Genomic DNA, 17,331 nt, shown 5'->3' on the forward strand with positions numbered 1-17,331 from the left:
GGAGAAGGGTTCGGCACCTCCGCAAAGCTCGGGGAGAAAATATCTGGGGAAAACTGGGGGAAAAGGGAAAAATACCCAGGGATAACGCGCCGGCTCCGCTCCAGGCCCCGTCGGGAACCCGGAGCCGCCCCAGGGCTGAAATACTTAATAAATATTTTATTAAACAACAAACTATTTGAAATGATCGTTATTTAGGGCGAAACGCGGCTTAAAGCTTCGAATTTCGAAAAAAGAGGGAAGAGGCAGGGAAAAAAGGCAATTTTTTTTTTTTGTTCGCGGTAAAAGCGTTTGGGAGTTTATTCGCATTTTGAGTGGGGTTTTTTTTTGGGGGGAGTTTCAGGCAGGTTTGAACGCCGCGGGGACTCTGCGAGCCGAGATATTAAACAAAGAAATCGTGTAGGTGGAGTCGGCCCTTCCCCGAGCCGTGAATAAGCCGAAAAGAGCAGAGAAAAACGCACGTTCGAGTGTATTTAATTTCACCCCATTTATTCCGCTGAAAAGGATGAGGACGCTTCTTAATATTAACCAGGATCATTTAGTGTTACACGGGGATTATCTCAGCGCATGCTACGAAGTGAGTCGCTATAATTCTGGATTAGTAGAAGGAAAAACCTGTGTACAAATACACGGATTTTAAGCACAAACGAAAGCGCGTTTGGAATTATAGGCATCGCGTTTACCTGTATCAAAATATAGCCACGAGCATAGATATTTGCAGGTACATGGAACACGTGTATATACACCTTCATCCGAGTACATATTTATATCCACACAGCCAGGACTATATAAAATGCAGACGTGCAGACACGGAGCCGGGGACAGAGAAACTCACCGACACAAATATCGCGTGTGAGAAGAGGTAAAATAACGCTAAATATCGGCGTGGGCATATGTATATTTTATATATAACCGCGCGCGCAAAAAACAAAAAAAAAAACAAAAAAAAAAAGAAAAGAAAAAAAGTCGTACGTGCCTCTATAAATGCGTGCCTACATATATGTGATATGTGTTTTCTGTACATTCACCTTTATGCAAATAATTCAGGTGCGTTTCGCTGCCACGCACCCGGATTTATTTATTTATTCTCCCTTACAAGCGCATTTTGATACTTCTGCCTGAATTAAGGAGATTATTATTTTTTTTTTTTAGGGACGGATTTTCTTTCCTAAAGACCAAATTCTCCGTGTCCCCCCCTCCCTCCCTCCCTCCCTGCACCCCCGGACAACCCCTCTCCCGCCGCACTCCGGGAGCTGCGTGTTGGGGTTAATTAACGCAATCAGGCCAGTTTTTCGTCGATATTTTTGCGCTCCGAGGGCGCCGTTGGAACCGCAGCGGTGGGAGCGCGATGTGATGAGGCGAGAGCAAAGTGTCCGGGGCGCTCTGCCTGCAGGGAGGGGGCATCTCCCCTCCTCCGGGGGGTCTCTCCCCTCGAAGCGATGCCCGCCCCCCGCGCTGCCCCGGCCGCGGGCCCGGCTCTGCTGCGGTGCCGGAGCCCCCCGGGGACGGCGGGGGATGGACGGGGACCCCTCGGGGATGGACGGGGACCCCTCGGGGATGGACGGGGACCCCTCGGGGGCTCGGCGGGGGCCGCGTCCTCACGGGGTGCCGCCGGTGCCGCTTTTGATTTTGGCCACGACTTTTTTCTCCTTCACGCGCCTGTTCTGGAACCAGATGGTGATTTGTCGCTCCGTGAGGTTGGTGGCGGCCGAGATCTTCCTCCTCTTGTCGCGGGTGATGAACTTGCTGCTGGCGTACTCCTTCTCCAGCTCCTTCAGCTGCCCTTTGCTGTACGGGACCCTCTTCTTGCGGCCCCGGCGGAAGGAGCAGCCGTCGGGGGGCAACTGCCCGGCGGAGTCTGGGCGAGGGGAGACACGGGGCTCAGTGGGGTCCCCGGGCCCCCTGCACCCCCCCTGCACCCACCTCCCCGCGCACAGCACCCTCCCTTCCTCTCTCCCTGCCCCCCTCCCGTTTCTTCTCTCCAGCCTCGCGGCAGCGATGATGTTTAAAGATATTTCAGTTCTGTCATTAATTTCTGTATTCTCCCTATTGATATTTATAGATTTTTATTTTTCCTTCCCTGAATTTCTAAGTTGGGATTTTTTTTTTTTAATTTTATTTTTATTTTTATTTTTTTTTAATGAGGAAATCCAGGTATTGGCACAGTCCCGACACGGGTGAGAGCCGCGCTAACACCGCGGTTTCTACTCGGCCGAGCAGGGCCGGGGGAAGGTTCAATGCCACGGGAGGGGCGTGGGCGATGGGAAGAGCCCCCCTCCTTCACGGCCCTGAAATATGGGGGCCATGTGCACCCCCTGTTCCCTTTTAAGCTCCCCGAATCCCAGCGCTGCTTGCGGGCTGCGGCTGACCCGGGTCGTGGCTGACCCAGGATAGTGTCACCACCGGAAGGCGGATAATGTCACCGCTTGTACCCCGATAATATCAGCGTCTGTACGCCGGTAACAGCGCCATCTGAACCCCGATATTACCGTCACCCGAACCCCGCTAACATCATCTGCCTCCCTGCTCGCGGGGCGATGAGTTGCAAAGGGCGGTGATAACCTAAATCATAACTAATTTTGTGAAACCTCATTTGGTCCAACTCTCGAGCGAGTGTTCCTGGATGGCAAGAACAAACCCACAGCAGATCATTTTAACCCTCGGCGATCATTTCGGCCCCCCCCCGACCCCCCTTTATCCTCTCCCAGCCCCAGAAGAGGGGACTTTACCTGCGAAGGCGGATTTCAGGAGGTACCCGGCCTGCCCCTGCTCCTTGGGGCAGCACATTTGGCCGCTCCAGCCGCCGCCCAGAGCCCAGGGCTGGTGATAGCCATCCACGGGCAGCAGAGTCTCGTGCCGGGCCTCCCCGGGGCCGCCCAGCCCCGGCACCACCGACACGTCCAGGTAGCCGGCCACGGGCTGGTACGGGGCCCCGTAGCCGGGGTAGAAGGCGAACTCGGCGGGGCGGCTCTGGAAGTCCTCGCTGCCCCCGGGGGGCTCCAGGTATTTGTCGGCGGGGAAGGGCCCCTGGGCCGGGCCGGCTTTCAGGGCGCTGCGGGCCACGCGGCACGAGTAGTACCCGCTGCCGAAGTATCCGTAGGGCAGCGGCGCGGAGGCGGCGGGACCCGGCGGGGCGGGCGGGGCGGCGGGGCACGGCTTGGGGGGCTCGGGCGGCCCCTCCGCGGGGAACCCGGGGTTCACCCCGGGGGGAGGCGAAGGGCCGCCGAGGGCCGGGGGCGGAGGAGGCAGCAGCCCCCTGCCCTGGCCGCCTGCGAAGCCGCCGGCTGCCAGGAGCCCCTCGAGGCCCCGGGGCTCCGGGGGCTGCATGGGGGGCGGCGCGGGGGCCGGGGCATGGGGAGAGCCTGCTCGGCGGCACCCGGGCACTGCCCGAGGGGGGTCCCCGGATCTTTTTAAAAGGCTGAGAGAGCTGCCGAGAGCTGCCTTTCCCCGCCGGGCTGCCCTGACGCAACGGGCGGGGGCTGCCTCATTGGCTGCTGCTGGCGGGGGAAAAGGACGGAGAGGAGGGAAAAAAAAAACCAACCCCGCACAGAAGGAAAAAAAAAAAACACCCAACCTTCCAGCCCCAATAAACCCCGGCTGCAGAAATTGCGAAAATACTTTTATTGCAAGAGAAGGAGGAGAAGGAGGAGGAGGAAGAGGAGGAGGAGGAGGAGGACACGACCCCCCTTCCCCCGCACTTGACAGGCGGGTACGCGGGAAGCGCCTCCTGCGCTGCATCTTGGAAAAAAAAAATAAAAAAAGGGGAAAGGCAGAGGTGGAGAAATGGGGAGAACGAGGGGAGGGAGGGCAGGGGGAAAGAGAGAATCACGGTGGAAAAATCCGAGTTCAGGTTAAATCACCTTTTTTTTTTTTTTCTTTTTTTGTGTGGATCATTCCCACGCAGGTTCGGGGCCTTCTGCCCTCGCAAAAATCCCAGCACAGCCCGAGCAGACCCAGCGGCCCATCTCGGCCTAAGTGGGTGATGGTGGGGCAGTGATGGACCCCCGGGGATGGGGCCTCCCCTCGGCTCCAGCCTCATTCTTCCCTTGCTCGGGGGGTTTTATCCCACGCACATCATCGGGCAGCCCCTCCTCGAGCTGCAAAAACCCCAATTCTGTATGGCTGGGGAGAGGACCGTGCCCTCCAGACCCTAAAAGCGAGGATGGAGGGAAAAGAGGGTCTCTGGTACCCCGAGAAAATAACGGCAGAGGTGTTGGTGGGGAACAATCTGCTCGCACCCAGATATTGCCACACCCGGTGCCGGTGCGATCCTGGGCTGCAGGTTAGTGTGGATCTGCGTTAGGAAGCGTCCCAAATTTGGGAAAAGGGAGGTGGGAAAATAACACAGAAAGTCCCTTTGGGTTTCAGGAGCACTGGACAGGTGGAGACACAGGCAGAGGAGGGGAAAGACAGACAGACGTGGTGATGAGGAGTCACATCGGGCCGGAAAAGTTTGGGGTAAACACAAGAATCATTTAAATACAGTAACCATTTAATAGTGCGTGCTGTTGAATGATTCAGGTATGCAGGTTTTTAATCATCTGCGCCCACGGTACGAACACACAGGGACACGTTTCTCCTCCTTTTTCTGCCTGGTTTTCTCCCGAAGGCCTCGTCTGAGGAAAGCTTTGCCGAAATTCCCCCCAAGGCAGCTGGAACTCAAGCGTCGCAAAGAAATCAAGAGTTTTCTGCCTTCCGACTGTCAAATGGCAATAAAAATCCTCCTTCTGCCACGTCTTTGGGCCGCCAGAGCAACGACCCAGAGGAGCCGCGACAGGGTTTGACACAGAGGGACAGAAATCCCGGCAGAAATAGGGGGTAGAAGCGATGATGGCAAAGTTCGCCCGGGCGGGGAGAAGCCCCGTTTGGCTACTGGGGGCAGCCCCCCCTGCCCTCGCACCCCCAAACACGGCTCCTTCCAGCTCCCCGCGCCCGCGGGGGCTTTGCCCGGGGCTGGCCGGGTGAGATCCGCTCCCGCACCGCGTCCTCTCTCCCGGGGAGGGAAATCAACCCCGTCACGAAGCTGCACCTTCGCTCCTCGACCCCTAAAAATTTCCCTGGATTCTCCCCGCATTCCACGATTTTCTTTTTCTGGAGGAAAAAAAAAAATAAAAATTTAAAAATCCCGATTTCTTCAAGCCTTCACCTTCCCGATTTCAAAGCTTCTTTCTTCCCTTTTCCGCAGTTTAACGACCGCGCTCCTTCTTTGATGCCCTTTTTATCCCCCCCTCTCCCCCCCAGCTCCTGCCCTCTCCCCATTTGCTTCCGAACAGCCCCATAACCGGGGCGCCGGGGCCCGGCTGTTTGCCGACGCGTCTCACCCTGTTCCCCGCACGGAAAGGTCGGGCCGAACGCGGAGGTCAAGGCCAAGTTGAAAGTTAAAAGCCTGTTGGCTCCGGGGTTTCGCTGCGGCCGCGGCCGTCGGGGCAGAGCCGTCCCCGCCACCCCCCCAGGATCCCGGGGGGAGAACCTGGACCCTACAGGGAGAGCCTGGACCCCGCGGGGAGAGCTCGGAGCCGGGGGGAGAGCCTGGACCCCGCGGGGAGAGCTCGGAGCCGGGGGGAGAGCCTGGACCCCGCGGGGAGAGCCCGGAGCCCGCGGGCAGAGCCCGGACCCTACAGGGAGAGACCGGAGCCCGGGGGGAGAGCCTGGACACTGCAGGGAGAGCCCGGAGCCCGCGGGGAGAGCCTGGACACTGCAGGGAGAGCCTGGACACTGCAGGGAGAGCCCGGACCCTGCAGGGAGAGCCCGGAGCCCGCGGGGGTTTCGCGGGGAGAAGCCCCCGAGGTGCCCCCGCCCGAGGCCGGAGCGGGATCCGCGGGCAGAGAGACCCGCCGGAGACCTTCCCGGGAGTTTGTGCCGCTTTCTTTTTCCCTTTTATTTGTTTATTCCTATTTATTATTTATTCCTGTTTATTTCTTTTTCAGCGCCGGAGGAGGAGCGGGATCCGCCGGCGCGCGCGGACACCCCGAAAAATGAGGCCGGTTTGTGGAAATCGGATTTTATTCCCCTTCCCGAGGAGTCCCCGGGCCGGCCGGTGAGTGGGGATCTGTCCCGGCCCCGCGGATGCCGCCCCGGGGAAGAATTCACCTTTTTCACCCCCCAAAAAAACGCACTTCGGGTCACTTATTTAGAGAGAATTCCATTTTCTTCCGAAACCGAAGCCTCGTGCTTTTAAAACTGCGCTTCCCTTCAGCCCGTCTCCTGCACAACACGTGCGGAAAATTCCGAGCAGGCTTTGCCTTGGGAATAGTTTAAAATATGACTTCTAAACTGATATTAAGATTTTCCTTCTTTGACGATTTTGCGGGGAAAATTTCAGGGTAATATTTAAGGTCACGATAAAGTAAGAGGAACGGGGTTATTTTAAAATAAACCCCCCCCGAATTCTTTCATCAGTTCTTCTCTCAGTGACCGAGAGAAAAATTATCAAATGCTCTTATCAGTTTGCAACTATTCTTTTATTATATTCTCCATAGGATCCGTTTAATATTTGTACCATCTGGAATCTGAAAAGCTGTGGAATAACTTTTTAACAGTCTGTGATTTTTTCTTTTCCTTTTTTTTTTTTTTTTTTTTTAAGCGATTGAATTCGAACCATCGTCAGAAAATACGAGAGAAAAAAAAAACACTTCGAAACCAACCCAAACCCCAAAGCAGTTTGAAAGTGTGGGGGGAAAAAATATTGGAACTACTTAAAGACTTCACGTTTGGAAATAATCAATTGCTGGAAAATTGAATTCTGGGTCTGGAAGGGAGCCCAGCTTTTTGGTTTCTGATTCTGGCAATATTTCGGGGAAGGAAAAAAAAAATCAAATAAAGGCAAACATTTTGATCTTTTATTTCTTTTTTTTCTTTTTTTTTTCTTTTTTTTTTTTCTCTCCCTTCCCCGCCGGCCCCTCCTTTCCCACCCCACAGGCAGCCCCGGAAGCCCGGGGGACGTAGGTGCGAATATTTCTCTCCCCGATGCCTGGAGGGGCAGAATCTGCACTTACAGCGCGTTTCTGGTGGATCCTTTGAACAGATCAGCTGGCATGGGAACAGAGAGCCCGCCCTGGCTTCTCTTCGCTCTTTTTATCCCCTCTCTGCTGAAGCCCCGGCGCCGCAATCACTTCAGCGCCCTTCCGACCCTCCCTTCCCCCGTTTTCGGGGTGAAATGTGGGGTGATTTCAGCCTCGGGGGGTTTTGTTCAACCGCTTCTCGCCGTCCCCGCACCTTCCTGGTTTTCCCTTCGCTCCCCAGGCTGGACTGGAGGCTCCTTCCTTCCCTTTTCCTGCCTTTTTGAGGAGCCAGAGGAGCTGAGCTCCGCCGCTGTGCTGCTCCCGGGCTGTCCGACCTGAAACCTCCGCTTTGGTTTCTCCTTCCCCTTCCCAAAAATGGACGATGAGGTCCCTTGGTGGCTCCTCGAAGTGGTGCCCTCTGCTCCCAGCTCCAACCCCCCTGGAAAACAACCCCCCCGGGAGCCCCCTGCCCACCTCCTGCACCCTCCCCTCCAGCCCCAGCTCCCCCAGCCCAGGGAGGCTGAAACCCCGAAGGGGACCAACCCTGACCCCGCTCCTGCCTCCGGGAGGGGGAAAAGTGTGCTGGGAAAAGTGTGCTGGGAAAAGTGTACTGGGAAAAGTGTGCTGGGAGTCAGGGGTGGTTTTACCCACGGGGAGAAGCCTGGAGGGGATGAGGCCTGGGTGCAGTTTAGGAAGGAAATGCTCCTGCCTGGGAGCAGAGAGACAAAACACAAGTGTGTTATAATTCCTATTTGTGTTTTATCTCTCTGTCTGCCCCAGACAGAGACATCTGTGCCTCCTCCACCTGGAAGCAGCCCCGGGAATGCAGCTGGGGGTCCCTGCTTGCCTTGCTCTGGGTAAAACACAGCCCTTCAAACTCTCTCTCTGCAGATCTGGCAAAATGTGAATGTCTGCCCATCCCTACCCATGCACTGTGCCCTGGGCTGTGCCTCCATCCATCCATCCATCCATCCATCCATCCATCCATCCATCCATCCATCCATCCATCCATCCATCCATCCCTCCCTCCCTCCCTTTGGGAGCAGCCCCTTCCCCCGGGCACGTTTCCCCTCCAGCAGCGCTCGCCGGTCCCTGCACGGCCCAGGGCTGGCTCTGTGTTCCCCCAGCTCCTGCTCAGCCAGAGCAATTCCTTTCAGCTGTTGTGGGGGAAAAGGGGAGTTGCTTTGGGCTTGGTTTTTAAGCCCTCCTGATGTTTCATCCCTTGGGAGCCATGGGGATCCTTCGTGCTTCCCGTGGGGACCCTTCGCTCTTCCCGTGGGGACCCTTCGCTCTTCCCGGCTGTTCCCGGCGCTGCCGGAGCCTGGATCTGGCTCTGGGTGCTGCACGAGGGGGCACAGCACGGAGGGGCTGGAGGGGAGACACGGTTTTGGCGGAATCAGGGGGATTTTGAGGCCTGTTATCAAAAATGTTCCATGCAGGAGGTGGATCTGGTGGAATCCAGCCAGGACAGGAGCAGCTCTCCCGTACCAGGCTGGTTGGTACCCGGGGCATGGGGCATCCTGGAGGTGGAAACCAGAGGAATTCTCTTCCCTGGGAGTATAAACTCATAGGGAAGACCACAAGCTGCACTGTGTCTCTGCTCCAGCACGGCTCTGCTGCTCTGGAGGGGTCATTGCTCTCTTTTCTGGTCTCTCTGCTAGATCAGAGATTTCTCCCGAGGGCAGAATTTCCAGGCTGAGCCACGGATACCACATTCCCACCAGGCCTAACCCACTGCCTGGCACAATTCCACGCTCAGAGAACCCTCACTGGGCTCAGCAGGATGGATCATAAATCACGGCAGGACGAGCAAAGGCTGCTCCTGGTGCCAGGCTGGGCACAGGGGTGCTCAGGGCAGCAGGACAGTGACTGAGACCTCCAGGCCTCCTATGCCATGGGAATTTTGCTTCCTGCTATTTATGGCAAAACATCCCCAGGCCCTTGGGATATTTTTCAGTGTAGGTAAAATATCGGGGTGTGAACATCCTCAGTGCAGCCACACTATGGAAATGCCCCCTGGAGGTGCCTGAAGTGCAGCATTCCTGCTTTTCCAGCTAAATATTTTGTGTTTCTCTCCTGTGCTGCAGGGAGACATCTGTGTATCCCAAAAAAACCTGGCCAAGTGCTTCATCCCGGCTTCTTCTGCCTTCCAGAGCCTGGTGGTGGATCCATAACTCCTAAGAGGAGTTCCCTGCAGGCACAGGCGTTGCACAGGCACAGCAGAGACCGTGGCAAGAGCGCTGGGAGATTTTGGGATTCACGGGTTGCCAGGACAAACACTGGGAGACGATCCATGCCCTGCCCTCCCCACTGGCACTGGCACTGCTCCTACCAGGCCAGGCCCTGGGAGGTCTTTCCTGCCTTCCCTGCCCACTGCACTGTGGCTTGGGGTGATTCCCAGTGAGAACACTTGGATGCACATGGAAAGGCACCGAGAATCCCTCCTGGAGCATCCCAGAGCCCTGGGGTGGTCTGGGCTGTGACATCCCGGGGGACAGGGAGAGACACCCCCATCCCCGTGGGCTTCAGTGCGTTTTTACACATTTCTAATCACTCCCTAATCCAAGGCTTGAGGGCAGGGGCTCCTCCCTGTCCCTTCTCTGCCCTTGGATCCAGCCGGAGATCCCAGAGTGAGGTGGGAAGAGCAGCAGGGAAGGACCGAGAACAGGACACGAGATGTGAATCACAGGAAACTGGGAACGCTCCGAGGCCAAACTGGGTCTGCAGAGCTGCTCTTCCCTGATGCTCTTCCCTGGTTTCCCTGCGGAGCTGCTCTTCCCTGGTGCTCTTCCCTGGTTTCCCTTCCTCCTCCCCCACCCCCCCACCAGGGAGCTGTGGGGTCTCTGGATGGGGAGGACCGCGATGCCCCCCGGAACACCCCCCGTGTGCCCCCCTCTGCCGTGGGCACCCCGTGCCTCGATCGCTGCTCTCCACAGAGCCCGTGGGTGGGCCCGGGGGTGCCCGGCGTGTGGGTGCCCCCGGCTGTGCCCCCCCGGGCTGGCCCCGAGCGCCGGACCCGCCCGGCTCTGCCCGCAGGTCCCCGCCGGCGTGGGGAGCGGGCAGGGGGGTGTCAAAGTTCGCCTTTTCCCACCCCTTTGTCCCCTTCCTTATTGCAGGGGCGGCGGCCGCGGCCGCCCGGGGCGGAGGGGAGAGGAGGGTGAGGAGGAAGGTGCGGGAGGGGAGGGAGGGAGGCAGAGAGGGGGACACGCGCGGCCGCCTCCCCGTTCCCTGCTCGGGCTGCAGCCGATGCTGGGGGGCTCGGGGGGCTCGGGGACCTGAAGAGCTTTTTAGCCTGAAATGGAAACCGAAATCCAGACCCAGGTATTCCCCGGCATTTTCCAGGCTGACTCGGCGGCTGTTCGGACCCTCCAGCTGATGCCGAATTAATTCGGTCTGGGGAACAAACGCCTCGCTGTGAATTATTGAAACTCTCCCAAAGGTTGCTTTGCCAGAATGGCGGAAAAATAGTGCCAAGAGCCAGTGGGTGAGTGAGTGAACTGTTTGTTTACGAGAAGTGCCAGACTCCATCAAGTCCCACGCGTGGATACAATGCCGGGATTGTTGCTTTACGAGAGGGACAGGCTGCTTTGTGTTCTGCTTCGCAGGAGCGCAATTCCAGCCTTTTCCAAAGGGCCAAACACGCGGAGAGCACATTCCCCGACCCCGGCGATCGCGGTGGCTTTGCCTCCCCTTCGGTCCCACTCCAGGAGGGAGAATTTGGGCTCCTGGCCCGGCCCTGCGGGTTTTGGGGGCGAGCGGGGGTTTCTGAGGTCCAAAGAGAGAGAAGGTTCAAAATCCCGCGGGTTTCGCACCGGGAGAAGCCGGACCAGGAGCTCGGGTGGGAATGGCAGAAGAAGGAGTTCTTGGTGCAGAAAGAACTTTTGTAGGGCTGAAGAAATCGCGTCTGAACAGTTGCAGAGAAAGGAAAATGCGGCTGTCGCTGCCTGTCCACCTGATAAATAAATCCAGCCAGGGAATCCGAGTCGGTCGAGGCAGAGGAATTCCCATTTCCATCACCTCCGAGCGGGATAAAGGGTTTGATATCCTCTGCTCTCACGTCCTCGCGTTCAGTAAGGACCGTGGCCGAGCAGCAGGGACTTTGCCAGGCTGAAATCTCCTGTCAATGTGAACGTCAACTCCACGAGCCTTTTCCACTCGTTTTCTCTAAAAATTCCCTGGAATTCCCTGTGTTTTCCCTTCGCCGCTGCGGTGCTGGATAAGAAACCCCTCAGGCGAGGCGTGTTGCAAACCAGGCAGAACCATTACAATGGGGAGATCCCCATAAATCTTTATTTTCTTTCTTCGTTTTCTTTCTTTTTTTGCCCGAACACCTTTTTGAGCCGGTACAGGATCAAACCACCGGCCCAGAGACCCCCCGAGCCTGTTCCTCGCCCACATCCCTCTCCCTGCACTTGCTGCTTTTCCCGGTGCTCGGGACCCGGAGCAAAGCCCGGAGCTTCCCACGGGGGCAAACCCACGTAGAAATCATAATTAAGACCTTCCGATTACAATCCAGACCCGATATCCCCTTGCGAGCCTCCCTGAGAGGTTTAAATATCAAAAGCGCATTTATCGATATATTATATTAATAAATGAACAAAGAAATATTTGCGTCGATAATTTAGTATTTTTATTTATTCAGTGACAACCGTACTGATAAATGTTATAATACTAACACATTATTTGTATTAAAATATTAAGAATGAACAAAATATCATCCCGAAGACCTTTTTATTTAATACCTGTATATGGATATATCCAAAGGAACGTGTGGAAAGGCTCTGCCAGGGCAGCAAATTCTGGAAGCACCGTGTAACTAAAGTCACAAAAACGCCTTTTCCCTGTGGCAGTTCACGCAGGGGACAGGAAAAGTTTATTTTCATCCCTTCCACTGTTTTATCAGTTCGTGCCAAACCGCAAAAAGAAACCCCCAAACCCTCGAATAACCACCCAACGACAACCACGACAAGAAAACCGCCCCAAACTCCACCGACAAAGCACCGCGATAACACTTGAAAACAGAGAAATAATTATAAAATAGGTTTGTTTGTTTGTTTTTTTCCCTTAGCCCCTGCGATGCCCGAATTCCCGAAGGGAGAGGAGATTTTTCCTTCCTCCCTGTAATAACCCAGCGTTACCTGGTTTTTTTTTAGCTGTCCCGGGAAAAGGGATGATTTTTCCTCTCCCGTTTTGCTGTCACCGATTTCGAGGCTCCCCTCGGCAGCCCCCGCGGGGCTCTGGGGGTGCCCCGGCCCCCCAAAAAGCCTCCCCGGGGCGGGAAGGTGCCGCCGATAACCGGCTCCTCTCCTCCCCCCCGCGCTGACAAAGGCATCGAGTTCCCACCCGCGGAGGAACTGCTCCTTTTTACCTCCATTATCCCATTTATTAATGTCGAGCCAAGGCTGGAGGAGCCCCCAAAATGCCCCAGATCGGTTGTAGCCGCCGATTTAAGAGGAGGTTTGTCGGCGAACACCTCCACGGCTGAATCGTGTCTTATTTCGCTTTCGTTTTCTTCTCTTTTTCTTCTTCCCGGCAGATTTATCCCGTGGGGTCCGGGGGGTCCTTGAGATCCCGGCGAGGAACGGGACAGACCCTCGGCTCTGCTTGGAAAAACGCCAAATTTTCCCTCTGGAATCCCTCCTGAAAGGGAATAACGCGGCTTTCAGCAACCTCTCCCAAACCCATTTACACCTTTTCACACCCCGATTTCCAGGCGACCTCCGCGGCTTCTTGTCCTCCAGCGAGGAGAATCCATTTTCTTCCTTAATAATCAAATGATAGGGAGGGAAAAAAATGACTCAGGTTCCAACACAATCACCAACTGGAAATTAAATCACACCTGCAGAGAGCTGGGAAAGTTATACACAAACCAGGTATTTGTTTTCCTAGCGTTTATCCCTGTCTGCACCGGGGTTATTTTTCCTTGTTCCCACTGTCAGGAATATTTCTCCTGCCCAGAATTCCACCAGAGGCAGCTCCCTGCGCCTTCACACCGGGTGGTTTTGCTCTGTTTGGGGTCTGCAGACCGTTATTTCCACTCGAAAAATGTCCATTTTCAGAATTCTGATTTTTTTTTTAAGTTTTAAGGCGTTCTCAGAAGTCCGGATATTGAACCCCCGGTGCCAACGTTTCCAGAGGAGCCGCAGGTTTGGTGTGTCCGGGCACAACCCCCCCGAGCTGGTCCCATCTCCCCGCAGGGACATCGCTCGGGGGAGCCCGAGGAACCCCTCCGGAGCGTTTGGGTGCTCTCAGACTGTATTTTGCCTTCTTATTTTAGTCCAATCCTTGCTGCTGATTGGGGAATAACTCAGATTTCCAAAGCCTGATCCAGGGAAAGGAAAGATTCCCCGTGCCAGGGTTCCTCACTGCCCCAGTGGGAAGCCCTCCAGGAGTCCCCCTCGGTCATTCCCGGTGACAAATGTCCTTCCAGCGGTGACAAATGTCCTTCCAGCGTCGCCCGCCCCGCTTTGCTTGGGGCACAAACAGACTCCTGCCCACCCCCCCAGCAGGAGGCCGTACCTGGCTGGCCCTTCCCTTCCCATTTCCCAGATAATCCACGTTTCCCAACTGCCTTCACACCCCCCGGCAGAGGCAGACGCGGGTTCTCCCCCCTCGTGCAGCGTCGTGGTGGTTTGAGACCCCTAAAAATCCAATTTCCGAGTCCAAGCCCCCCTCCCACAACCCCAGTGTGAGAGGGGTTTTCCAAACACAACACAAGACTCAATGTGGGGGGGAAGGGAATTATATTACAATTATTACAGAAATAAATATTGCAATACATTATATACACAATCTTAACTATCTCTCCTATGATAAAGCAATATTTACATTGGATCAAATCTCTTCTCCCTCCAATAAAAGTCCAGAAGGGAAGAAGGAAAGGTCCTTTCCACTCTCAGGGCAGCAGTGTCTCTGTTTCCATGCAGCAATCGTGGTTGGATTGTTGGAGCTGGAATCTCTCTCTCTGTTACACACAAGGGGGTCTCCTCTCACCCCTCTTTCCCCCCCCCCAGCGTGTTCCCCACACCAGAGCCCTCTCCAGGCACGGCTGGTTCCCAAGGAACGTTCCCTTCCCTCCCTCGTCCTGTACAACCCTCCTGCTGCCTCTGCTGTCCCACAGCCCCCGGGCAGGGCTGGAGCCCCTGAGCAGTGCCAGGGCCCACAAACGCTGTTGGGAGCAGTGGTTCCAGCCGTGGGATTTCCTGGAATCCCCTGTTTCTGCCCCCCTGTTCACACAGGGGGTGTGACTCTGCCATCAGCACCTTCATGTCTTCCATTCCTCACCCAGCACGGGGCAGAAATGCCACCAGTTGTTGTTTAAGGGGAGAGATGAAGAAGTAAATATTGCTTCCTCCTGGCTGGCTTTATTTCCTTTATATATATATATATATACTTTAATTATCTCTTTGCTTGAGTTCCTTCTTTTTCACTCAGATGTTTTCCTCAGACCGTCTCCTGAAGGTAAAGGGATTTTATCTTGGATGTTCTAAAAAACATCTCTACTGTCTCCTCCTCATCCCTACACCTCTTGGATTTAACAGCCCGGGATTTCAGCCCCAGGGGCTCTCCTGGCTCTGCTGTGTGGAGGGAAATGCAGAATAATTCCAGCAGAAAGGAGTCAGAGCACTGCACCAGCTCCAGCCCTCCCCGGCTCTGCCAGGACATAAATCTTCAGATATATGTTGTAGTGAAAGATGCTGCCCCAGAGGCACTGGAACTAATTAAGATCCCAATCCCACGTTCCCAACGGAGGGGATGTGCCCTGGGAGCAGCACCAGCTCCTCCACACAGCCCAGCAGGGACTTGCACCTTTATCCCAGTTGGAATTACAGCCCCTGAAAGGTGCTGAGCGAATGTTTTGGCTCCCGAGCCGTGTCCAGCCACTGTTATCCTGGCTTTGTTCCTGCTGTTCCCTGTCCCGAGCTGGGGGTGGGAGTGGGGGGGTGTTTCCTGCTGCCACACTCGTGTTTTCATTTGTTCTGTGGGTGTTTATCCCGAGAATTCCACCCTGATCCTGCAGCAGGTGACCCACAAGCTTGTGCTGGCCCACAGCTGCTCCTGGCTGTGACAGAACTGTGTGAAAATGGTGTTAATTCACGACTATTTGGAGGATGGAGGAGGACTGACCACCAGCAGCTCTGCCCTGGCAGCTCAGCTGGGTCAGAAGGGCTTCTCTGCACCCCCAAGGCACCAAAACTCTCCCGTTTCTTCCAGGGAAGCAGCAAAAATGGAAGCTGAGGCTCGCTGTCCCACCAGCCCTTGAAATGAAGCTTTCAGAGGGTGAATATTATCCACAGCAGCTGGAGAGCAGTCTGAGTGGGAAGTGATGCAGTTTTCACCTGCAGACAAACCCTTTAATCTCATTTTGCACAATTGTGTTGTCGCAGAGGGGATTGGGCACCTCTGAAACCCCAAATACCCCCCAGCCTGCCCCTTTCTCAGGCCCTTCAGCCGACTGTGCTGCTGCACAGACCAGTTCTGGCTCGGGATCCCCTGGCTCTGCCCAGCTGGTATTGATAGAACTCGTCAGCCAGATGTTGTTCTAAAAACACCCCAGCAATAAATGCCAGCGGGAGCTGCGAGAGCACGAAATACGAGGAGGGAACAATAATAATAAACCTGCTCCAGAGAGGAGCAGAACAAAGCAACACTCAGACCTGAGAGCCTTCCAGGCAGAGGCATTTGCTGCAACTGCTTCCAAAACATTCCAGTTAGAAGTGGGTGGAATGAAGGAGGTTTGGGGGTTTCTCCTCCAGGAGGTAATTTAGGAGATGATCAGGGGAATCAAGGTGTTTGGTGTTTGGACACAAAGGAGGTTTGGGGGTTCTTCTCCAGGAGGTAATTTAGGAGATGATCAGAGGAATCAAGGTGATGGTGTTTGGTGTTTGGACACAAAGGAGGTTTGGGGGTTTGTCCTCCAGGAGGTAATTTAGGAGATGATCAGGGGAATCAGGTGTTGGTGTTTGGTGTTTGGACACAAAGGAGGTTTGGGTTTTCTCCTCCAGGAGATAATTTAGGAGATGATCAGGGGAATCAAGGTGATGGTGTTTGGTGTTTGGACACAAAGGTGTCTCTGAGCTGTTTGCAGCTCCTCAACTCCCGGGCTTGAGCAGCACCGAGGTGGGGGAGGATGTCTCAGTGCTTTATAATAGATGAATTAATATAATAATTAATAATAATGAGTGATTGAACGTCCTGTTCTTCAGGACCTCCTCCATGGAAACACCCTTTCCCCTCCCTTTCCTGCAGCTCCTCTTTCCCAGCTCCTGTTTCACAATGAAAAAACGGGTTCAGCCTCCTCCTGCCAGTTGGATTTTGAAGTGGGAAGGGCTGGAAAAGCTCTGCCCGCCCTGCTCTGCCCCCCGGGGTGAGCAGCAGGGACAGGAGCAGAGCCTGTCAAACATTCCTGCCCGGCCCAGGGAAGGGAGGACACACGAACCTGGGCCTGCCCTCAGCTGAAGGGCAGCGCCAAAACTTCATTTTCTTTTTGATTAACTCCCAGACGAAGTAATTTAAAAAGGGAAGGCGAGTGATTCTGCTGAGTGACACTAATTTCAGTCGGATTCATTTTACGGTGCTGTAAAAACAATTACGTGCCTGGCACCCTCCAGACCCCTCACGCTGCTCAGTGACCAGCACAGCCACTGAGACGAGGCTGAGCCAGCTTGTTAGAGCAGAAACTCATCGAAAATGGGCTTTGCAGCCAGGCCAGGAGGACAGCAGCTTTTTTTTTATTAATTTAATGTAAGCTTGGCTGCTTTCCCTCGGCTCAAAGAAGAAGGTGAGGTCGCTCTAATCATTTTTTTCGCAGCTTTTTCAGGAGTCTGATTCTCATCCGGGCACTTCATGGCATTAATCTGGTTTTTCAGAGGTATTAACAGTCTCTAGGATTATGTTTTAGGGGCTTTTGAAGAGCTAAACTTTTGGAACAGCTCGGGGGGGGGGGGGGGGTTTTTAAGCGTAATTATGGGGCAGTCAGAAATGTCCGGCTTTGTTTTGAGATGTTAAATAAAAGTGAATTCCCGGTGCAGTTACTCCCAGGGATTCCCCTCCTGTCCTTACTCACCGGTCAGGGCTGCACAGGCCACGCTGAAGAACTTCCAAAAATCCAGTTATTTGGAAAGCAGCCGCTCTGATTTGCTGTTTCCTGCCCACATTTACAAATCCAACCATTTTAACACCTGCTCTGATCTCGCTGTTCAACACCCAAATACATCAATTCTTTAGTTTAATATCCTTTCCCTTATCCCACGGTGACACAGGACAAGGGAGAACTGCCCAGCTCAGCAACTTCCCTTTGCAGCCACAGATCCTCCTTTACTGAGGTTTCCCT

General features: G+C 54.9%; 1 protein-coding gene across 1 annotated transcript; it reads right to left on the minus strand.

The window, feature by feature from the left end:
• Positions 1 to 1,595: 1,595 nt before the first annotated feature.
• HOXB13 (homeobox B13) lies at positions 1,596 to 3,324 on the minus strand. Its single transcript, XM_027737658.2, has 2 exons — positions 2,727 to 3,324; positions 1,596 to 1,855 (listed from the first exon to the last, which is right to left on the minus strand). Exons 1-2 carry the CDS (start codon positions 3,322 to 3,324, stop codon positions 1,596 to 1,598), a joined length of 858 nt encoding a protein of 285 aa, XP_027593459.1.
• Between the last annotated feature and the right edge of the window lie 14,007 nt (positions 3,325 to 17,331).

Source organism: Pipra filicauda, unplaced genomic scaffold (genome assembly GCF_003945595.2).
Source record: "Pipra filicauda isolate LSUMZ 115617 unplaced genomic scaffold, ASM394559v2 scaffold524_size386432_pilon, whole genome shotgun sequence".
Lineage (NCBI taxonomy): Eukaryota > Metazoa > Chordata > Aves > Passeriformes > Pipridae > Pipra > Pipra filicauda.